Source organism: Dicentrarchus labrax, unplaced genomic scaffold (genome assembly GCF_905237075.1).
Source record: "Dicentrarchus labrax unplaced genomic scaffold, dlabrax2021, whole genome shotgun sequence".
Classification (NCBI taxonomy): domain Eukaryota; kingdom Metazoa; phylum Chordata; class Actinopteri; family Moronidae; genus Dicentrarchus; species Dicentrarchus labrax.
In genome coordinates, this window is record NW_026136708.1 from 12,761,096 (window position 1) to 12,785,267 (window position 24,172).

General features: G+C 38.7%; 1 protein-coding gene across 13 annotated transcripts in view; it reads right to left on the reverse strand.

The window, feature by feature from the left end:
• Window positions 1–388: 388 nt before the first annotated feature.
• Window positions 389–24,172, reverse strand: part of dnmt3aa (DNA (cytosine-5-)-methyltransferase 3 alpha a) — a 63,918-nt gene continuing 40,134 nt past the window's right edge. For 5 of the 13 annotated variants that reach the window (XM_051410036.1, XM_051410039.1, XM_051410047.1 and 2 more), the window contains 18 exons: window positions 21,968–22,171; window positions 21,141–21,299; window positions 21,018–21,065; window positions 20,421–20,528; window positions 19,745–19,892; window positions 19,064–19,207; window positions 18,536–18,580; window positions 17,566–17,645; window positions 16,657–16,769; window positions 15,412–15,595; window positions 14,259–14,343; window positions 13,120–13,265; window positions 12,808–12,898; window positions 12,541–12,689; window positions 11,996–12,081; window positions 11,787–11,856; window positions 11,374–11,492; window positions 389–10,022 (listed from right to left, as the gene is read on the reverse strand). In XM_051410036.1, the coding sequence (XP_051265996.1) occupies window positions 9,881–10,022; window positions 11,374–11,492; window positions 11,787–11,856; window positions 11,996–12,081; window positions 12,541–12,689; window positions 12,808–12,898; window positions 13,120–13,265; window positions 14,259–14,343; window positions 15,412–15,595; window positions 16,657–16,769; window positions 17,566–17,645; window positions 18,536–18,580; window positions 19,064–19,207; window positions 19,745–19,892; window positions 20,421–20,528; window positions 21,018–21,065; window positions 21,141–21,299; window positions 21,968–22,171 (2,121 nt within the window). In that variant the 3' untranslated portion in view covers window positions 389–9,880. The remainder of the gene's footprint in view (window positions 10,023–11,373; window positions 11,493–11,786; window positions 11,857–11,995; window positions 12,082–12,540; window positions 12,690–12,807; window positions 12,899–13,119; window positions 13,266–14,258; window positions 14,344–15,411; window positions 15,596–16,656; window positions 16,770–17,565; window positions 17,646–18,535; window positions 18,581–19,063; window positions 19,208–19,744; window positions 19,893–20,420; window positions 20,529–21,017; window positions 21,066–21,140; window positions 21,300–21,967; window positions 22,172–24,172) is intronic. The other 8 variants (XM_051410041.1, XM_051410043.1, XM_051410048.1 and 5 more) reach the window with 5 other exon arrangements.

The following is a 24,172-nucleotide window of genomic DNA, read 5'->3' on the forward strand; positions in this document are numbered from 1 at the left end:
TCGTGATGTAATTGTCTTTGAAGGGAGTTGGTGAAGCTGTGATTAATATAGGAAACCAACTGATGGAGTCTAGACTCTGTGGTGGTGAATGAAGAGAATAAAGATCTGGATGTGTTGAAGAGCAGAGCTCTGATGTCTGGAGGTGAAAGAGGTGGATGGGGGGTCATGGAGGAGATTGTGGCTGAGTCTGATTGGTTTAACTGAAGGAGTAAAGGCCAGCATTGTCCGCTGATTAGAAAGGAGAGTGAGAGAATGAGGAGCTCTTCCTGATTGAACTTGACACCAAGCTTCATTTAATAAGCTGTTAAAAAGAGAAACTCAAATTGAATTGTGACTTTTGGACCCTTCCCTGACATAAAGGCAGATAACACTGAGCCTTCAGGCTGAATCACAAGAAACAGTCTTTTTTTTATTCACGTTTCATTTCTTACATTGTTCAAGTACAAAGTTAAAATGCCTTTTTAATTAGTCCATATTCATACAAGAGTAAAATAATAATAGTGCCTTTTCATTACTACGACAAACTTAAATACAGTCATTGTAAAGACAAACTTGATTTATACTCCTAACAATATATTTTTCTTATTTTCAGATAAAATTTTAGCACCTTTTGAAACACCACCAGGTCCTCCTTTTCCTAAAAGCTCATCTTTCATTTAATCCATGAGATGAGTGTCTGAATGCGCCACAGCATTGTATTTGTAAGTGTTGTGCATGTGTCTCTGCGTCTGAGCGTCGTCTGCTCTGTGGTAATAACAGTGTTTTGTGTGTATGTGGTTTAAGTGGATCAGTGTTGAAAACAACGCGTCACTCAGCCTAAAAGCTGTCGATAGGCGAACAGAAACATCATCACCGTGTCACCCATCATTTTAAAAACATCGACTCCATTCCTCTCGCCTTTGTCCGACTGCACTCTCAAACAGAGATGTGTTGAAATAACACCACCTGAAAACAATGAGCTGAAGTTCTGACCGTTTGTGAGCCTTTTACAACGAAGCTGGTTGTAACCCCTCGTCACACGACCGTTTCAACACACTCAGGTAACTGAACTTCTTACAATCTATGATGTATGTTAATATCTTCAGTCATCTGATCTTCATCTTCCAAAACATCCAACAAACATCTTCTTTAAAGTCTTACAGAAATTTTTTTTAAAAGACTTAAAATCTCTCTTTTATTAGGTCTTAACACAGTGGTTCCTTCATCACAGGTTACAGCCGTAGTGTTACTGACTGTTTGTGAGCAGTTCAATTGAAGAGTGATTTGTTGTACTTGCACTTGTCTCCTTTAAGGTTTTTTTTAGAGGCTTTGAGGCAGTGATGTGCGGGGGGCGGGCGTGGCCCAATTGTTGAAAAACGCGTGCTAAAGTGCCCTCTTGGGAGCCAAAATATGTGCTAAAGTGCCCTCTTGTTTGGCTTAATACACTAAATTGCCCTCTTGGGTGGAAAAAACACTCAACTGTCCTCTTCTGAGTTGTATTATTAGGTAGAGATGCCTATTGTATTTTTAAGGAGGAGCTACGTCACTACGTCTTGTGGGAATAGCTTTTCAAAGCTAACAAGTAAAGTTAAAAGTTGGGTTAGCATTGCATATCAGGGTTTCCACCAGGTTTAAGTTGACTCCCTGCCGACTAAGCATCTGGGATAATTTTTAAAAATGCTTTCTTGAAAATGCCTTTTAAACTTTTGCTTGCAAGTCAGGACAGAAAGTCTTGTTAGTAGGCTAATGCTATTGAGAAGGCTATTTATGTTGGGCCCTTTGTTGATCTATATTGAGCCAGAACTATATTTCACAGAACCAGTTTGGATTATCTGGTGTTAATATGGTGTTAAAATGCACTAGAATACAGGAAATGGCATCTACTTAATTGAAAATGTTCTGGGGGAAGACACCCAGACCCCCTAGGGATTTATTTCCTTCATACAGCCATGTTGCTGTGTGTTCTTCACAGTCCAATGTTGTAATCCACACAGTTCTCGTGGATGCTGATCCTAACAGCAAACTAACCTGAGTAGTCGGTCTAGTTAGTCTGTTTTAAGGCTATATAATGTTCCATTTGTATAACATATAAAACGTGTCTAAAGTGCCCTCTGCAGTGGTGAGGACGCGCTATATGTGCCCTTTTTTTCTTTCCACCCCTGCCCATCAAAAAGTCTGTGCACACCAGTGCTTTGAGGCCAATATAATGATATAAAATAAGTAACTGACAGATTTGTTTCTTTACACTTAATCAGTTGGCATAGGCGGCGCCAGGGTAGGGCTTGGTTGGGCTATAGCCCCATCAAGAATTGTGATAGCCCTACCATAAAACCAAGAGAAGTGCTGAGTCCAACAGCGCCTCCACGTTGTGACGGCATTCAGGCAGCTGCGATGACAACTGTCATGAGTGACGTACATACGTCTGTAGATAATATTAGCGGGTTACAGTCATAAGCTCAGGTCAAAATTTATCATGGATAAATTTGTTCTTAAACGTCGTCGGACGGAACAACAGATTGCGGTGGCGGGCGTGTTGGATAAAACTACGGACACACATTTGACACCTGCAGGGGAAGACGACCACTCCGGTCCCACGTCTTCCATGTGCCTGGTTTGACACATACAGCTGGCTTGAATATTCGAGATGGACGCAACTTTCTGCTTCGCCTGCCGACATTTTTTGGGTGGTGGTGGGCACCGGTTCCATTCAGAGCCAGCCTTTTCTAATGGATATAAGAACTGGAAACACGCAACAGAAGCCTTTAAAAAACACAACGCAAGTGCGGTACACAAGTTCGCCATGGAGGCATGGGCTGAATTTAAACTGGCAACGAAAGATGGCTCAAGATTGGGAAACATGATAGATGCGGGTCATTCAAAAATCGTACAAGAAAACAGAGAGTACATGAGGGCTGTGGTTTTGTCCCTGCGTTATACTGCCTGCCAAGGCATTGCTCACCGAGGTCATCGAGAGGATGAGGGGTGAGAAAATAAGGGCAACTTTGAACGTAACTGGTGAGTTTGACCAGACAGTAGCCAAGAAACTGAAGGATAATCCCAGAAATGCCAAATAGACACATAAAGACATTCAAAACTAGATTTTTGAAATTATGGCTGACATGGTCAGAAATTAAATAAGTGCAGAAACCCGAGAAGCAGAACATTTTGCCCTAATGGTTGACGAAAGCAAAGATATCCGTAAAAGTGAACAGATTTCCATTGTTGTGCGGTATTTAAAAGGAGACAAGGTGCATGCAGATGGCCTGGACACCGACTCCCTCCTGAGAAGCATACAACAGACTCTATCACCGTGCAATATTGACAAAAACATGAGTGTCGGACAGTGTTACGATGGCGTTGCAGTTACGTCTGGCTCCAAAAGCCCAATATCATCCAACTGCAGCCACAAATGAGCGTTCTTGTGCTGGTGGGGGTTCCTGTTTTCGCTGACTGGAACGCCCCTTCTTCTTCACCTTTCTTGCTGAACTGTAACTGTCAACATCCAGTTTAATATAACATTCGCTAGTTAGTGTTTCTCAACAGAAGTTTCAAAATAAGATCTAGTAGTCTGTAAATGTATTATAGAACTAACGTTAGCAAGCTAAGCCATCTACAGAACGTTAGTCCAATTACATCTTAATATGCTTACATTTACGTGTAGGACTAGTCTATATTTCTATTTCTAGTCGTTGAGGACAATTCATACTTTGCACATCACAACTACTGGCTGGCGGGAAAGAACATCGTCCTCCAGCAACGAAACCCAGTAAACTAATCAAGGATCTCACCAGGACGTCGTCGTTTCCCCTGGCAGTCATTCAGCGAAGGCGGAGAAACAGCGCTGCGCTTTGTTTTCACCCAAGTAAATTAAAACTAACAACAATTGCGTTGTTTCATTCAATGTTCTGGTGTTGCAATTATCTACGAGGTTTTGCAACATGGCCCACCCATCAAAATAAATGCGTTCATTCTTTTGTACGTCGTAACGTCGTACTACGTACTGAACGGAAAAACCAAGGCAATAATTTCCTCATGTGATTTGACATATAACACGCTGTAATTCAAGTCCTGGTATGGAATTTGTCAAACTAAATAAACGTCCATATCCAAAATCAAGATCACTGTGATTGTTTTCTGACTTCAATTACGTCTATTAAATCTACGTCACTCGAAATGTAACGTTACTAATGTTATAATAGACAGATGAAGTTGTATCCATGGTAACCACGTGACTGCAAAGTATGAATTGCGATTGGTCGACCAGGAACGCCCAATAGGCCTTCTTGTGTCATGGCGCGAACGTTTTGGTTGATGTGGCGTCAACGTTGAAGCAGCAGCAGAGTTTTTTGAAAACTGAACACAGCCCGTTGAACTTAAGAGCCTATCTGACACACACCGGCGACACTGCTAGATATCATGTCTCAGCCTAATGCACGGAGGAAAACTGAGGCCAGGGCTGTGAATGGACTTGTTGATGAACAGTTTGTCCTGCTTCTCACACTTTTCGAGGAGCTATTCCGGGTCACAAAATTCATGTGACCAGCTCCAATCTCCCACTCTTGAGCTTGCATCCACAATAGACTTATCAGAGTCAGTCATAGCGACATTGTCAGACAAACGCGCAGAAGAGTCGTGGGTTGACATTCGGGACAGAGCAGCGGACCTGTGCACCAAAGCCGGTGTGAGCCAGGACGGGACACGCAAAAAGAGACAGGCATGGCCTCCTCAAATTCTTCAGGAGTTTGTTGTCGAGGCCTCAGCTGAGCACACACCTGTTACAACTCCAGATGCGCTGCGCACACATTGTTATTACCCAGTAATTGACAGACTTGTGGGTGAAATAAGAAGACGTTTCTCAACAGAGGCGTTTTAATGGGAGTCTTAGCACTCAGCCCCAAACATGCGGCTTTCCTAGACAAGAAATGTCTGCAGCCCATGGCGCAGTTCTATGGAGTGACTGAGAAAAATCTGACAGCAGAGCTACACCAAGTTCAGTATTTCACTGACCCTGCCCGTGACCTCTGCTTCGTGCGAACGCAGTTTCTCCTGCCTCCGTCGGATTAAGAACTATCTACGGAACAGCAGCGGTGATACCCGAAACAGCGACTTGGCGCTGTTGTCCATCAGTAAACAAAGGACAAAGACTTTGGATATTCAGCGCATCATCGACATCTTTGCCTCCAATCACAAAAACCGGCGGATTGTACTCATTTGAAAATCTCAGTTTTTAATATTGTTGTTGTTGTTTTTGGAAACTTTGCTGACTTTGTTATTGCGTTTTGCGTGTTGCCTGTTTTATGCTCTTCCTTGCTGCGGTCCTGTTGCCTAATGAACATACTTCATTTGTTGGAGATGTGTTTTGACTCTTGGCTGTTGTGTGGGAGACTATATATGGCTTCAGGACAACGTAACTATTAACTATACTGTCTCTCTCTCTCTCTCTCTGTGTGTGTGTGTGTGTGTGTTTCTAGCTGTGGGAGGGTGTTGTTTTATTGAATATATATTCACATTGATTTGAGCCCCACCGTAGTTGAACCAGAAAAAAAACTCTGGCGCTGCCACTATCAGTTCGTGACGCCTCTGACTTATGTTTGGACCCTTTGGGGAGGTTTTGAACCACTGTGTTAACAGATAACTTGATTTTACTTATATAGTTTGATTTTAACACGTGCAAATAAACCAGGACGTTTTGATCACACCAGTTAACGCAACTAGTCTTCATGAATTCTGTGTCACCTTGCAATTTAATAAAACGATTAATCGATTTGTCGAATGAACATTTGTCTGCAATAATTTTGTATTAATTAAGTGATTAATTGTTTAAAGTGATTTAAATTCTCATCTTCTCAAATGTGAATATTTTCTATTTTCTTCTGATAGTGAACTGAATATCTTTGGGTTTTGGTTAAACTAAAGATTTGATTTTGACCTCACATTAATTTTTATTATATTACTATTAGCATTCTTCTCTATTTGCTGATGTTTTCTTTTGCTCTCTCAAATGATTAACCTTGGAAATAATCTGCAGATTAATTCATAAAGAAAATAATCTTTACTTGCAGGCTTTGGTAAAACTGTCAAGCGTTTCACAAGACATCAGAAAATGTGAACTCAATTATTTTCTTTCTTCTCCATGTGGTGTTATTTCAACCGGCTCTGGTTTGAAAGTGTCCTGTAGCTCATCAGTTTAACAATTTCTTCTGGCATCCTTGGGTACAATAGAACAAGTCACTATACTAACTGTAATATATGCTTTCTCTAGCCTCTCTCTCCCCTCTAGGCTGAGACTGAACTGAACTGAGCACCAACCTGGAACAGTACACACACACACAATAACAGATTATTATTGTAATTATTATTACCATTATTATTATGATCATTACTCCCTAATCTAACATGGAATCGGAGATTACACTGACTGACTGACATGCAGCACCTGGGGGTGAGGGAGTGGGGGTAGGGGGGTTGGAGAGGGAGGCGGGTTTTGGGAGCACCTTGGAAGCAGGGTGATGATGTCACACCCAGCAGCGCTGTGGGAAGCCTGATGGCAACAGGCGGCCAGCAAAAACACAGTGTGTATGCACGTGTGTGTGTGGATGCTGTGTTTTGTAGCTAAATGAGTTTAGAGAAGCGTTTGCATTGCGTTTACAGCAAATGTGTGTGTGTGTGTGTGTGTGTGTGTGTGAGAGTGCCACCTGCAAGAGCACTGTAAAAAAGAGCTGAGTTTAAAAAGCACCTGAAGGTTGGTTGTATAAACGGAGAGTAAACATGATGGAAAAAACTTTGAACCTGCTGGTTTATTGTTGGTTTTTGTTGTTGTTGTGCCGTGTGTGTGTGTGTGTACGTGTGTGTGTGTGTGTGTGTGTGTGTGTGTGTCAGCATAGACTGCATGTGTCCAGTTGTTAGCTGGTATCTGAGGAAGGTCAGAGGATCGGAAGGCTTCCTGGAAAAAGATGGTCGTCTGAGGACCAAAAGCACCAGACTGAAAGAGATGTTTTCTCAAAAGACAGCCCTGTGTAAATAAAAACATCAGTATGTTGTTTACACACACTGTCTGTGTGTGTAATAGTCTTGGAAACATTTTATTTGATGACAAGCCATTTTCTTTTACTTGCTTATTCCTATTCAGGGTCACAGAGCATCTGAGTTTTTCCCAGCATGCATTGGGCAAAAGGCAGAAGAAACACCCAAGTCAGGTGGTACAACTGTATCTTGTGACATAAGGAAGGATCATTATTTAAACAGGGCTGCTTCAGTCTTAGGAAATAGAAAACCAGCATATTGTCTACAGATTAAAGGTCTGCGTCTGGTTTTAGTGGATATCGCTGCAGTAACTTGAGGACATTTAGGGTCCCTATGAAACAAAGTAGGAGCGTAACTGCAAGGGCTGGTGGACTGTGACTACTGGTCACTTTAAACCAGACGTAAAATTTGCGACACTGAGATTGAGACACAAGAGAAGCTGTACAGTAATTGGAAGGGTTCAGGTTTAATCCTCCATTGACTTCCTTTCACTTCTGCCCTTAAAAACAACTAAAAAAGATCTATCTGTGTTTTAGTTTGCGGTGCTGCTCTGGAGGTACAAACAATCTCACCGGATGTATCAAAACGTGTTTGGTGGAGCTGAAGATCGATTGTGTTTTAGAGCAGACTTTTAAAGAGACATGTTTTGCCAAAACATCCACCTTCTTCTTGTTTTTAAAAAAAAATTAGATAAAAATTATGCTGTTGGCTTGCATTCGTGATGTTGGAAGGTCACAATATGTGCGACCCAGATAGCTATAGAGACAGTGCATAATGTGTCACACATAATGAAAGCCACTCTCATGATGGGTGAAAACAAACTGAGCCACACCAAAGTTAACCAAGCTACATAGAAAGACTACCTTATATTGTTTTTTTTCACAGTATAACTGTTTTTTCGGGCCTTTGTCTTCAGATTATTTGAACAGAAAGTACATCAACATAATTACCACTGTAGGCTTAAAATAGTGTCGACTTTCACTGCCTACTTAATGATACGATCCCATTAAGTAGGCCGAGGTTTGGTACAGTGACATCTATCAATCAGGCAAGTGACATAATTACTAAAGTGACAGACAGTATTATTCCAATTCTGCACCATTAAGATGAACATCACAGTCATTTGAATAACAGTAATCAATGCAATACAAGAGCACGAATGTTGTTGAGTAAGTATTGCATACCAGCATGAGGCAATAGACCCATTCTTAAGATGCTACTAGTGTACAGTATATTACAGTATATTCACCAAAGCATTAGCTAGCCTTAATGTACAATCACTGCCTAAAACATTGCAAAAACCACCAAGAAACAATCAAAACAGTATGAGTTTTTAAACAGCACACGAGTGCTTGTTGTACGGAAACCTAACAGTGGATGTAGGTCCTCACAACTAAGAGACATGCAGCAATATTGTATATATATATATATATAGCGAATGACTATGTAATAAGTATAAAAGCTGACTTTATTCTGTCTTTATTTTACATGTTTTTCTAATCCAGTGACTGCTAACAGTAACTCTGTGGAACACAAAGGATTGACTTAACCCAACATGAGAGTGTTTCCTTGTTATGCACTCACTTTATACTGGTCTGTCTGCCCACTAGAGGGCACTCTAAACTGTGGAGATGGAGACAGTTACAAGGCTTTCCATCACTACTATTATTACTATTATTAGTCTTTTTATTTTGTTGATGTCAACGTCTAGACTTTGTCTCGTGTATATTTGTCTGTATTTACATCCCCAGGAACATTAGCTACTTCACTGGTGGAAGCTGATGTGGATTCTATTAACATTAGGCACTATGGAGATACAGGGTAACAAACAAGAACAATGGACTGTGGTATTACCCTCTTTTATTTCAATATTTCAACCCACTGAGGTTTAACTCAGCTACTGATATCATTTGAACCTCCAGAGCAGCTTTTACAATCTGATTTAGTTGTAGTCACGTTAAAAAAAAAGGCTTCACATGAATCTATCTGAATACAGTTGCCGTTGTTTGTCTTTTTGGACGCTCCCTTTGCACACTCTCGCTAAATTTGACAAATAAATAGATGTTTAAAAAATGCACCTCTCTTGCCTGGTGTTGCCTCCACATGCTTGTTAATTAGGGACACAAAACTGTAGCGACTGAAACAACCAGAGACCATTCAGTCTCCAAGAGCACCAAAAACTTTAAAAGTGTTGTATTAAAGTGGCACCATTTGGAAATCTATCACTACCTGACCAGCACCACAAGCGTTAACTGGTGTATGTGTGTGTGTGTGTGTGTGTGTGTGTGTGTGTGTGTTCATTGCACTGTAATACACCAGCAGCACTTTCACTACGCTTGAATACAGTTGAGTTAAGTGTTACGGTTCAGAGGGATTCATTGGTGTGTTGTTGTATTCAGAGAATTGTTAAAAACAGAAAAAGTCGGGGCATCTCATGTCAGTGTTGCAACCCCCCTGGAGGTTTTTGAACTCCAGCTACTACGACACAGTAAAGCAAGAAGACACCAGTTTCAAGGTCGGACAGGAAGTTGTGTGTGAACAAATACAGTACAGAGACCCTGCACCAGTATGTGTGTGTGTGTTGTGTGTGTGTGTGTGTGTGTGTGTAATCAGCAAGGTAGCACCGGGGGACTAAGGTCAGCCAGTGGTCTACATGGGATCTAGGGAAGCAGTCCTTTACAGTGTGTATGTGTGTGTATATGTGTGTATGTCCGGTCATCTTTGTCATACCGCGTCAGCCAACCTTCATGTACTAACTGTATACTCTGTGTTCTTATCTGTGTGTGTGTCTGTCATGACATACTCTTATGTGTGTGTGTATGTATGTATGTGTGTGTGTGTGTGTGTGAGACAGAGAGAGAGAGTTGGTGGTGCGTGACTAGTTGCAGGCGAAGTACTCCTTGAGCGGCGCGAAGAGGTGCCTGATGACTGGGACGCTCCAGGAACGTCCCAGAAGCCTTTGCCTGGCCAGACGACTCATGTTGGACACGTCGGTGTAGTGGACGGGGAAACCAAACACCCTGGGAACACACAGGACAATTTCTTTTTTAGTTAATGATAAATTATTTATGAAGCAGAGCTGAAACAATTAGTTAATGGATCAATAGTTCAAACATTTACTGGTTTCCCAAATATGAGGATTCATTACAATTCGCTTTTTCTCTTATTGATGTAAATTTTGAATATTTTGTGGTTTTGAACTGTTGATCAGAAAAAAAGCTATTTGAAGACATAATTTTGTTATTCTTCACTATTTAAAACAATAAACAATTAATCAATTAGTGAAGAAAGTTGCAGTATCTCTGACCAGACAAAACTGATCTTACATAATCTATGTAATGTAATGTTTTCTTAAAAGAAAAAGACATTTTTCAGTTATCTCAAAGATGATGATTTTAGCTCCGTAAAGAAATGATCAACACCAGATTGTAAATAAAAGTATAGTAATAGTAATAGTATATAGAGTAGTATATAGTAATATAGTAATAGTAGGAAAACACTACTGTAATGATGTGCATTTTATAGTAATAACACAGTTTGGTTAACGTTATTGCTTTGACTTAACTACAGCAGGGGCAAGCGTCGGGGTGGAGGGGGGTAGTGACGTTAATGTTAAGGAGAAAAGGTGTGACTTTGTTTATTCATTTAGTCTATAAAGGAGACATCATTTACCCAGGAAAATGGAGGACAGAAATGCATGGTGAAAGCAAGAATAAATCTAAATACAGCTGGTGTCATTATTCTATAACATTTACTTTATAATGATAAGTTAGGCAATTTCTACTTTTTGTGCAAACCATTTCAGAGTTAGGATTTGATGAGCTGTTCTGGGGACAATCAATCTAATCTGACATTTAAAAAAAATATAAATGGTTTAGTTAAAGTATAAGTAAAACATCTCTAAAATTGACTTATGAATTATTTTTAACCTCTGATATAAGTTTAATGTTGTTTTAACAGGAAACGTTGCACAAAAAGAAAAAGAGACTACAGTTATATACAGTATATCTGGATTTGGTCACCAATGTGTTACAATACAGATCAGAAAATTCAAAAAAATTAAACTTAATTTAATAAAAGGACGATTAAGGCAGAAAATGCTGGAACTTAAATTAAACATAACATAACATAACATAACATAACATAACATAACACATTGTCACCTAATCAAACAGGTGTACTGAGTTATTTAAGAACTACAACACCATGCAGATTAGAAACACAAACACAAATCAAAAGAACTTAGAAATACACTTATATTAATTCTTTTGTGAACTTGTGAACATCCATACAGGATAAAATTAGAGGGACATAACGCACACAGAGCAGAGGCACAGACACAAACACAAACACAAACACACACCACTGTACCTTTCCATCTCGGTACACCAGAGGATGTCCTCCTTGTTGTCCATGAAGACGGGGAAATGCTCATCTTTCCCCTGCTTCACAGAGTTGGAGCGTGTCGTTATGGTACGCAACTTCTCAAACTGGAATTAACATCCAGAACCAAACACACACAAACACACAAACACACAAACACAGACAGACACACACACGCAAATCCTTATTTAATCCTACAGCTATCTTTCTTTACGTACAGCAGCTTTCTAACATAAACATTGGGATTTAAAGAACTATAGTAAGACTATACGTCATTTTTTAACAAACTTCCCAAACTTGTGTCAAAACCCTCAATCTCACTGTACCACTAGTCAGGACATCAGATATCACAAGATAATAAGCACAAACTCACACATACACACGCTCACAACGGTACATACCTTGGCTGTACGTCCGTGCTCGAGGCACTCTTGTAGGTCGAGCTTGTCATTCGTCATGGGTGTGAGAGGTCTGACATTAAACGAAACATGGAGACAAAGCATTAAAACGATGTATCAGAGGCACTTTTTCCTTCAGAAATTCATGAAAAATGTATAATGAAGTTAACAGAAAGTAAACTGATCGTAACAATGGTGTGTGTTTGTATCACCTGGACATTCCTGGCAGGTTGCCCCAGAAATAGCGAGCGCGGTGGGCAGCAGAGACCTCCTTGGCATCGATCATCACTGGGTTACACTGAGGAGGAACAGCAGGTTTACTTCCTGTTTCATTTACTATGAACATCTTCTGTCCGAGAGGTGTGTTTATATTATCTTACTACAGCTCACAGATGTAAAATCCCATGAGCTCTCCAACTCTCTTAAAGTTTAAGATGTTTTTTTGTGATGTGAACAACATGTAACCTAATAATTAAATTAAACAAATAGTAAAATGCATTATGCTCAAGTTAACTGCTTAATTGTTGTTGTTTTTTGTTTGCTGTAGTTTCTTTTTGTGTTGCTATAAAAAGCTCTAATAAAACATTTTACAGTCAAAATGTATAATAAAGTAGGTGGTTTATGTTTCCTGACACGGCAGTAAATCTACCACCGACATATATTTCGTCTCACACTGGTTAAATGTGAGTGATTCGCCTGAATCTGTATTCATATGAATGTATTTAATAACCGTATTTAGTGGGTGTGTTCACAGCACCTCTAAAAAGCGTGAGATGTCCCGTTTGTCGCTGACTCCCATCGCGACCACATTCTCAAACAGCCAGAAGAACGGCCGCTCATCGCCTGGCTTTGGTCGAGCCTCGTGCAGCAGACGGTAAAACTCAAAAAACAACCGTCCGGTTCCCTCTGCAGGAAGGTAGAGAAGGTTCAGCCTCCATATTTAATTACATTATTTAAAATTAGACAATCATCAGGGCCTCCGAGCATTTGTAGTTTGTAGTTCTATTCAAAGACTGCTTCTTACCGTAAAGGCCTTTTCTTGCAGGGTTGACTATGGAGAGGTCGTTGCAGGGGCTTCCTCCTATCACCAGGTCAAATGGTCCCCACTCTTCGATCTAACAGGTAAAACATAGTAGGACTTAACATCAGAACAAGAGTAGTAGGGGTTTGGTGGAGTGAAACAATCCAAAACAATCAGCTAGCACATAAGAAGTACTAAGCACTACTTACACTTAGAGCTTGTGTGATCTGAACACAAGTGGCTTTAAATTCAGGAGTGAAAGTCCCCAAAAGTTACAGATTAATCAATTATTCTGCAAAAAGGAATTTCACTCACATGTTTGTGTGTTACATTGCGTACATCACCCACATACATGATGCGACCCTGGTGTCGAACCATGCCGACAGTGATGGAGTCTTCACACACCTCAGACGCAACGTATTTGTCAACCTGGATGCCCAAATCCTTCAGAACCAACAGCCCTGAGTGCACACACACACACACACACACACACACACACACACACACACACACACACACACACACACACACACACACACACAGATATACATTCATTAGTCATTACAGTGGTGAGGTTAGAGAACCAGTAGCATAAATCTGGAGAGCTGTTTATTAAAGATATTTAACCCCCCAACTCCCCCAGTGGAGCTGCTCAGTGACTAGCTAATAAAAGACTGTGGTAGGACTGGGAAGCTTCCAGGTATGCACTTGGTGTAACTGTGTGTGTGTGTGTGTGTGTGTGTGTTTGAGCCTATGTCTGTCAGCGATACCTCCCTGGTTAAATAAAGCTGCAGTGAGGTTTCACTGCAAAATCATTCATGTTCACAATTTGTTTAAGCAACAAGACCTCAAAACAAATTCTGCACTATGAGTGTTAAAATGTATCAATCAGTCAGTCGTTCCAGTTATTTATCCAAAACAAATGCTTAACATTCTCTGGTTGCAGCCTCTCTCTCTCTCTTTTGTTCTATATCCCTGTTTTAAATTTTGGTTTCTGGACTAAAAAACTAAATAAACACACCAGCTGGAGCTCTGGGAACATGTAAGCAGGTATAATATTTTACCATGTTTACCATCTTGGTTTAGTGTGTAAGCATGCTAACTTTTTCATTAGTTTTGCAGGTATTTGTTTATAAACAAAAGTATTAGACGGCACTACAGAGTAAAGAAAAGTTAAAAGATCACCAGAGTTATAATAATTCATCCTGAGGGAGACATGGATGTAAATCTAATGACAATCCATCCAGTAGTTGTTGAGTTTACTCAGAACTGCAAATGTCAACCTCATGATGTTGCCAGAGCAAAAGTCACAGGATCACTAAAGTCAGTAGGATTCATCCTATGGAGACCATGAATATCAGTCCATCCTATAACTGTGGACTGACTGACATCGTCTATTAATAAAAATAAATTAACAGATCATGCACATTAGTTGCAGTCCTGCTCATATGTACCTGTGGCAATGCCGTCGAACAGGGAGAGAACTCTGATTGGTTTCCTCTTCTCTGCTGCAACTGGAGGATACAACTTGGCTGGCTCCTGAATAACAGTTAGGAGTTAAAAGGGAGAAGAGACACTGATGAGAACGGACAAATACTTCAACAGCTTTAAGGCAGAACAGCACATAACACAGCAGCTTTATTTATGATGACGATCTGCTCGGCAAAAGTCTGGATTGAGAGCATCAATAATTGAATGTGAACACGGTCTGTTTTGATGTGTATTAGCCGTCATGGATAATTTAAATGTGCCCTGGAGCAGAAGCCTCACTAATCCCCAGATGTTAATGTTCGACGTTTAACTGTGATGTATTTTGCCTAATTCTTCTAGTTATGTTATGATAGCAGATTAGACACAGGATGGCCAATATATTATATTTTCTACACCTAACTGACGTACAGTGCGTTGTGTGGACTGAAATTACTGTTTTGCTGTTATAGAGTTGAGTTATAGGAGTTCATTAAGTGTGAGATTTTGAGGCACTTGTTACTTAATGCTATATATCGCTACTCTTCAGTATATTGTACCATTTACTCCACTACATTTGTTTGATTTGGCTACTAGTTACTTTTAAGATTTAAGATTTGAAATACAACATATAAAAAGATCTATTCTAATAAAAAAGACCCACATTTACCAGCTCCATTTACATTAAAGTGAGGAACGTATCAATTAATCAATAATTATTTTCCAGTAATATATCAGCCATTCTGTATTATGACTACTTTTAAATTTAGTACTTTACAGATATTCTAACACTTTTTTTCCCTTTTACTTTATTAAAGAGTTTGAATCTAGGACTTTTACTTGTATTTGTACATGGTAGTAATGCTACTCTTAGTTATAATAAAGATCAAATGAGCCCTAAAAACAAATTCAATTAAAAAAAAAAAAAGGTAATTCAATTTGCTCTTTTTAAATGTATAATTGTGATAAGTGATGATTTTAACACTTAAAAGCTTTAGAACTATTTTAGGGACACACTCTGTAGGTTTTATCTGTGCTTCATCATTAAACTTGTTCAATCATATACCTACAAACACTACTGTGAACTATTGATCAACAATCATAAACACAAATGAAATAAGTGGAAACTGTCAGACGTACGAATTCCTGTTCATGGTTGTTGGCAAAGAAGTGCTGTAGTCTGCAGGGCCAGTCGTCCCGTCTTCGAAGTAACCCGTATGTGCTCCGGGGTCCGCACATGTAACAGTTCCAGGGGTCTTCTTTGATGGCTGCCACCGCCGAGCCAGCTCCTACCAACAGATCCACACACTCCACACAGAAACACCTACACACACACACACACACACACACACACACACAACACACACACACACACGCCATGAGACCTGTGTTTTCCTTGATTTTCTCTACTAGACTGATTATGTAATGTTATTTTCTTTTTATAAATGAAGCTTTTTGTCCATCATCCGCTGCTTTTTGTGGGTTTAATATGCTTAAATTAAAGATACACGGCCTTGTGGGCATATCTTTGCATTCAGATTTAACATTCTCATTTACTAGACGGTATTTCCCTAAAGAGAAGATCATACTTTGTTGCGGAAATAATAGCTGGCTTTGTCCTCAGTATCTGAGGCAGATTATAGGATGAACTTTATTATCACGACTCCAGTGGTGGAATTTAACAATGTACATTGACTCAAGTGCTTAGGTACCATTTTAAGGAAATAGTTTACTTCAGTATTTCCATTTGCTACTTTGTACTTAGCCAATATTGTACTTTTTACTGGACAACATTATTTAAAAACATTAATTACTAGTTACTTTGCAGATTTAGACACAATCAATTCATAAAATATGATGTATTATTATTAAGCTACCCAGCAGTTGTTAAAATTAGCTTCACCTTTACCAGCCGCAGAATTATTGATACTTACATACGAATGCATCAATAAGGAAATCATCCAATAACATAATATAAATGATTCTGCATAATGAGTATTTTTACTTTTGGTATTTTAAGTATATTTTGAGCCTTATTAAGTTAAGTTTTGAATGCAGGACTTTTACTTGTAACTGAGTATATTTACACTGTGGTAAGACCTGAATCCTTCTTCCAGTATCACTCCCAGTATCTGCTGTGTTGAGCTGCAGTGACAAGGTCAGAGTCTAGATGCCAAAATAAACTGTGTATTCACATAAATAAATCTGCTCCACACAAGTTGGCTGACTTCGTCCCCAATAAAGGGAACCATAAATAATTTTTGACATTTATGGGTAAATTGTTTCTGTTGATGTGAAATCCAAAACCTTGTCCTGGCCACAAAAAGAAGCAACAGCTGCTTGCCAATCCCTAAAATTCAACAGTGTATACAGTATTGTACTGACCTACAGCAGTTGTTGTTGCCACACATGAGCACTTCCCTGCCTCCACAGCAGATGGTGCAGTAGGACTGGTAGCCGTCGTCGTCGTACTGGTAGGCACACTCCAGGAACGAGTTCTGGCAGAGCGTAAAGCAGAGTCAGAGAGGGGAGCGTGTCTTTGTTGTCCACGATAATGAAATCCTGTGTTTATTTTCATGTGTGTCTGTGTAATATCTCAGACATCACCAGCATACAACCAACGTGTCAACAATATTTTTACTGCTTTCAAAACAGAGCAAAAAAGGAGCGAGCTACTTGTAAGGATTTGCCCCACGAGGGAAATGTAACTTCCACAGATATTTGATAGTTTAATTTGTTGTTCAACAAACTAAACTATCAAATATTCTCTGGTTACAGACTTTTCTCTGTTTTATATCACTGTGTATTAAATATATTTGGGTTTTGGACTGTTAGTCGAACAACTAAAGCAATCTGAAGACATGAACTTGGACTTTGGAAAACTGGAAATGTTTTTTATGAATTATAGGCAGAGGAAATGTATTAATTAAGAAAACCCAATAATGAAATTATCATAAGTTGCAGTAGTCTATATGGAGAAAAGTTTGGTACATGTGTTTGCATTCAGTCACATGTTGCCTGTGTGTATCAATCAATATCATCAATATTACAATATCAATAAGAAAATGTTTATCTATTTAATAATAGTGTATATCACTATATGGCAAAACAACAATCAAATGTAAAATAATCAAACTGATGCTTAATGTAATTAATTTGTTATGTATAACATCATGACATCATGATATGATCATATCAGCATTATATAAGTTCATAATAATTATATTATGTCATGATTTAATAATAATAATATTCAATTATCACTCATCCCAAAGTCTCTGGGAGGTTTCTTACTTTGCAACCCTGGCACATTGCTCCTCCAAAGAGAGGATGCTCCAGAGAGACGTTGAGGCTTCCACAGGAGATGCAGATATCTGAACAAACACAGACAGAAAACAAGCACACAGTGTTATATTGAACTCTTTGTTTGGCCCTTTGATTACATTAATGAACGAATATACAACCAGTAAGACTTTTACTGACCCAAACAACCACAATGTGCCAGTGATCAATAACACAGACTGAATAATTACTTGGCCAGGTGCTGTGATTTACAACTTTAAGTCTACTTTCCAGCTCATAATCTATTTTGGATTCCCAGACCCTCACCACCAGTCCACCGGGGAATTATTATTGTAGCTCTTGTTGAATGAATCAGCTAAATAACAAAAATGTAAACAAAAACAAGAATTGGATTCCAGAGATGTTTAGCTCTGAACTATAAAAACACTTCACAGTGAAAACTACACTGACTGAACCCTAAACTTCATTTACAATATAAGTAATTTAATTTAGGAGTAACTCTTAAACTGGTTAAAATGTGAAAAACTGACCCTAATTGACCTTTTTACTTATTTAAACAGGAATGAAACTACTGATACTGAAGGAATAACAGTCTTGCAAACAGTGTACTAACATTTAAAGATACAACCAATGTTATCTCCTGTATTGAGAATGGGATAAAACCTCAGTATGTATTGTAATGGCAGATAATGTAACAAAATTACATATACAAAAGATTGCTTCAGAGAGATAATATTTTCTTAAATAACAATGTGGGTGTTAAATTTAATGATTTGTCACCTTTAAAACTAATTTAGAAAGAAGATACTTTATTCAGTTTTCACAACTGGGATGGTTAATGCTGTTTAGCCATTAAAATTAAAACAGTCAATCCTTTTACAGAAGACATAATTAATACATAATTTCTTATTTCAAGTCTACATTTAAGAATGATGATTGAAAAAAAGCCTGAAACTTTTACCATCTATGTTCCTGGTCTTCTTTTTTATCTCCAATATGAGTCTCTCTGGAAGAAAAAATACACACAGTTCATAAAACAGCCAAGATTTTATGTAAACAAAATATAGTCAGCAGTATCTTGCAAAGGTCGGTGTCTCCAAAATGTGAATAACAGTTATTAATAAAAACTACCATCATTTTTTAATCCTTTGACATTTTTTCTTGTAAAGAATTGTCTATTTCTGATATAATGTTCTGGGTGTTTCTCAGTGCGACAACAGTAACACCAACAGTGACAAAGACATAAAATATTGACCTATATATAAGCAGTTAATCAGAAAACCTGTGCTGGTTAAGCGCAGGCATTAAACAATGACTCAAAAATGACCAAAAAGCTCTCAGCTCTTAACAAACTTAAAGGTTAGTGGTATTTATTTCAACATTTTTCTCTAAGTGGAAGAGCTCACTCACTCCTCCACTTACTCATTTTTTAAATAAACACACAGAGAAGTTTGAAAATAAGCAGCTTCAGCTGAAATTGTATGTTTACCTCTGGTCCCTTCGTCGATCACCTCTCTGATCTTTGCTTTTTCAGCTGCGTTCTTGCGCGGTTTCTTGGCAGGTGGAGGCGTGTACGCTGCCTCAGGTTCAGCCCACATCTCTGGGTACACTTCCTTATATTGATTCTGTTCACCTGAGGGGATATGGACAGAATTAACATTGTCACCTGACCTTCGAGTTTGGCTTTTCAGAACAGCTATAAACACTTTAAGCCTTTAGATAATTTGTACAAACTAGTTAGGATACACCTGCCTGTACTGTTGATACAGTTCCTTATATGTTTTTAAGCAAAAAACTAAAAATCCAAATAGTAAATGGGTCCTGCCATCATATTCTTGGAGCAAAACTGGTCAAATGAAGGTTATTTTGTTGGTTTTATTGTTACTTTCAATGATATTATTCAGGTCAGGTCTTATATAATAATATAATATAACAGTGATACTTTTCTGTTGGTCAATAAACTCAGAATATTTACTGAGCTGAGGGCAAAGACGAACACAGAGAAACTTGTTCACAGTTCACAAAACTGAACACATCTTAATTTCCTTTATTTTTAACAAGACATTTGCTTTGTTTTGTTTGTATGGGTTGTCATTTTGATTGTTTTTTGTGTGAATGTGTTTATCGTCATGTTTCTATGTATGAAAAAATAAATAAAATAAGTGCTCACCCTCTGGAGGGTCCAGTGATTGTGGACCATTGGGGAGGAAGCCGGTCATTGCCCACTCGATCATCTGTCTGGTTTGAATCTCTACCCCGTCTGCATCATCGCTCGCATCACAGGAAGGAACTGGCCTCCCCGCCCGTACACTGGCCACCTACACACAAAACACACACAGAACGTGTCAAATAAAAGACATAAATACGGTAATCATGTCCGTACATGAAATAGTGCTAAACATGTGCAGGTTTTAGTGTACTAATCCTTCGCTGCTTGTTTATAATTGTACAGAAGTTCTAATGAGTGCTAACCCAGTGTGACGCTGTGGAAGAAGTAAATGACCATGTGTTCTGTATTAACTACAAGAAATAAAAGTATTGCTGGATCAAAAAAAAACCCCACAAAAATATGAGATTGAAACAAACGTACCCACATGTTACCACTTATAAACTGTGGGCAGAGCATGATGAGAACAACACCTCCACAAACGCAAAATACCAGCCAGTCTCAATGCAAATCTGCAGAGGAATAAGTAAAATGTGACCTTTTCGACTTGTACATTTATATTTTGGTCTTTTTAGATGTTGGATTGCATCCAGACAGCAGCAACAGCGTCAGAAATGACACAAAGCCACACACACTCCCTGACGTTAAGAAGTAGTTTTTAAAATGGTGGGTTTGTTACCTGCAGAGCCTCAAAGATGGCTTTCCGGTACATGGACTGTTTGTTGTAGGTCGGCTGGTGGAAGGCAGATGAGAAGGAGCTCAGAGGCATCAACTTCTCCACACACACCTGTAAAACAAAGAAAAGGTCATTAATATTATCAAGATTAAAAGGAAAACAGATCAACACTAACAAGGCCTTAAAATCCTTAAATAATGTGAAATTGTGTGCCACAGTAAGTGCAAATATTTTTAGGAAAGATGGCTACAAAGGCAAAGGGGCATTGGTGCAAGATATCTGTGTCACGTTTTTATTTTTTTTTAATTGTTTTACTAAATTCTAAATTTAGTCAAAAGAAAAAGAGAAAAAGGGAAAAATCCAGGTTGTCTCATATCAGATCACAGTTAAAGTATCATCTGCTCACTAAAGTTTCTGCTAATCAAGTGTTGAATTCACACTGAAATTTAGTTTGAAATAGTTATGAATGCCTTAACTGGGACAGTTTTCTGACGTCTTTAAAAGCATGAAATCAGACATTAAGCTACTGCCTTGCGGCCAAATTACTTCCCTAAAAATGATATCTGTAACAACAACAGATGTTCTCTCTTTCTCTCTTACTCTTTGTAGAAGGACTTTGGGTCCCCTTTCTTTGCATCTGATGTGACTCTGCTGGGCATTAAACACACATTATACCAGTATTTGATCAACTTATTTAAAGGATTCCTCAATAAAACTACTCACCACAGAGAACTTTCCATCTCCAAACCACATCACCCAGCGAGTTCCGTCTGCAGCTCGACTTCGGCCACTCATCCACCAGGAAACAATCCTGCCGGGCCACCAAGAGAAACCTCGCAGCTTCCCAAACACCAGTGTACCGATGCCAAAACCTCTGCCATCCTGTTAGCACACGAAAAAACAAAGCAGTCAAGACAGAACAGACAAAGAGTCCAGTCAAGTCTTCTGTGTTACAAAAATTACAGATGAAAAGCAAATACAAAGGAATGTAAAGGCACAGTTTCAACACAGTTAGAAACTAAAACATTTTACACTGTTAGAGTCTAAAAACGTCGGATGTAATAAAGGGGAAATTACTTTTTCGAGGCCAGAGATGGAAAATTCACAACAGTACAACAAAAGGACTTTTCAGTCAGCGTTCTTCATCTTGCAATGGTTCAGTCGTAAAGGTTTATGAATATTTGAGTTTGCAGAAAGCAAAGCAATGAGTAAAAGATGTTATATCTACGAAGCATCTAAAGATTATATGTTTTATCGTGTGTGCACATGATAAAAACTTGTGGGCAAAAGTTATTACTTTCTGCAAGCAAGACAAAAAGAAAATCTTTTGGGGCTTTGGGAGCTCTGCATATTCTCTCTGCTAGTGAACTCTACCATTATTCCCTCAACCTCTACACCTTCTGCTGTTTTATTAGTTGATCTAAACACTGAAGATTACTTCCGGAGACCCACTGTGGTTTTCTGTAACATATCTTGGGCACGCACTAGAAACGTAAACGCAGTAGAAAAAAGGACCGAAAGTCATTCCGATGACTTATTAATAAATTTACCTGGTACTCTACCTCGCTGGGTGTGGCTTGTTCTCCCCTGGCAACTGGCTCCGGTGTCACAGCAACCGTTGGAGACGCGGGGTCCGTGTGTTGTTGTGAAGGGGGAGGGGCTGGGCTGGCTGGCTCCTCCTCTTTGTGAAAATCACCCTCCGATAGGTCGTCCATCATGTTCATCTCCGCCTCTCTGTACGCCCGTCGCTCTGCCTGTGGAGGAGGAGCAGAGACCAGCGTCAAATGGTGAGCCACCAGAGGAACGCTGAGACGATTTTAAAATATTTTAACACATGTCATTGTGTATCTATCCTTGCACAATGGCTGGACCTGTTCTGAAATCTATTTAAGTAAAGTTAAAATCAAGTTAACTACAGCACAAAACAATGAAAAGCTACACAAGCAGGGCTACCATGGGACTGTGCACTGAAAGAATACATAAATAAGTACGTCAGTGCACGGTATTTAAATGGTTTAATATTTATTCTGTACTGTGGAAATTAATCCTTAAATCACGGGTTGTAAAAAAGCTTTTTTCTCTAAATACATAGTTGTGGTAGTAGTGCTTGGATCTCAGCATTTAATTCATTTCTGTGAAGAAAACTAAATGAAATTGTTATTATTTAAAATATAAACCTAAAATAAATCTCACAGGATAAATTCAATCTTGAATTCAGTACTTAGTTTCATGGTACAGTTGTTCTTTACTTTTATTGTAATGCATAGGCTAATATAATATAATATATAATCACTTATGTCAGGGGTCGTCAGTTTACTTAATGATAGAAAAAGGTTAATGAAAAGGTTGGGAACCACTGCCTTAAACAAACTCTGGCTGTGGGAACCGTCCACTGGCATTTTTGACCTCATCTGGAATTAATTATAAGGCAGACAAAATTATCTGTTATTCTACTAACATCACCATCCCCAAGTCGGCAGGTTTCACAATTTCTGGCTGACGGTCAAATTTTCCTTTGGGGAAAACGCCTCCACATACACTACATAGCCTCCTCCACTAGCGCTGCTACGGTTAGATAATAGATTACTCATTCAGTGCTTTCATCAAGGAAAAATACAAAACATTTACAACATAATCTCATATGTCAGGAGTCGCAACTCTGCTAAATTTTCACATAATTATAAACTGAGGACCAGGACTTCCACTTTAGTCCAAGGAAAAGGCAACTGGAGGACATTTAATTGTACTCCAGCAACCTTTGATGGACAATTTGGAGAATTAAATCAATAATGCAGAGGAATAAGTAAATAATAATGATATTGAAAAATTCAATATTCAGTTAATCAATCTAGCACCTTTTGTAGAGGTTAGTGTAATCCAAAGAGCTTTAAACACAACACAAATGTCAACAGTAAAACAATTTCAGACTGTATGTGTGTGAAATTAGAAAAATGTAACAATCAAACCAATAAAATAGATAGAAAACAAAAACAATATCATGCATTAGAGAGTAAATGCAACAAAATAATTGCTAAAAAAATAAAACATTTTATTTAAAAAAAGACTGAAGAGGTGTTGTAGGTTTTACGTTTACATTTGAAGATATTAGAATTACTAATATTATTAATACTACCAGTTCTAATAATTATTACTTATTCTGTAGGTGAGTGTGGCATCTGATCGATAATCCATATTCAGATCAATTCAGATTATGGGACAGACAAGTATAACACAAGACCATTTTGTATTTTAGTAGCTACCTTCTAGTTTAATTTAATGCTTCTATCTGGTTGGATGCTACATTACATTTCGTTGTCCTGGTACTTTCAGTATGCAGTTGAATTGAATCTACGTAAACAAACTATTATAAATGTCATTTTAAATGGAGTCCACTGTCGGGTGCCTAGACGCTGTATGAGTCTAATCTTAGTTGAAAGGATGAGTTACAAAAGTCTCCACACCGAACGGTCATGTTGTCAACTATCATATCAGCTACAATCCGTTCTCAGACTGTAACATCGAATGTTATTGTCATTGAATGTCTGACAGTCTGGTGCTCCTGTGTGTTATTCATTCGTCATAACCTTTGTGCTTTATTCCTGTTCAGTCTACAGGCAAACACTGTCCTTCGAGGAGGTCCTATAATTGATGTTTTATGTGGGTCTTTCGAGCTGATGTGGTGGCTGCTCTAGATCAAGGCCTTAGTGCTCCAGGCCGTAGGAACAATCCTTTAATTGTTTCTCTAAACAGGAAGT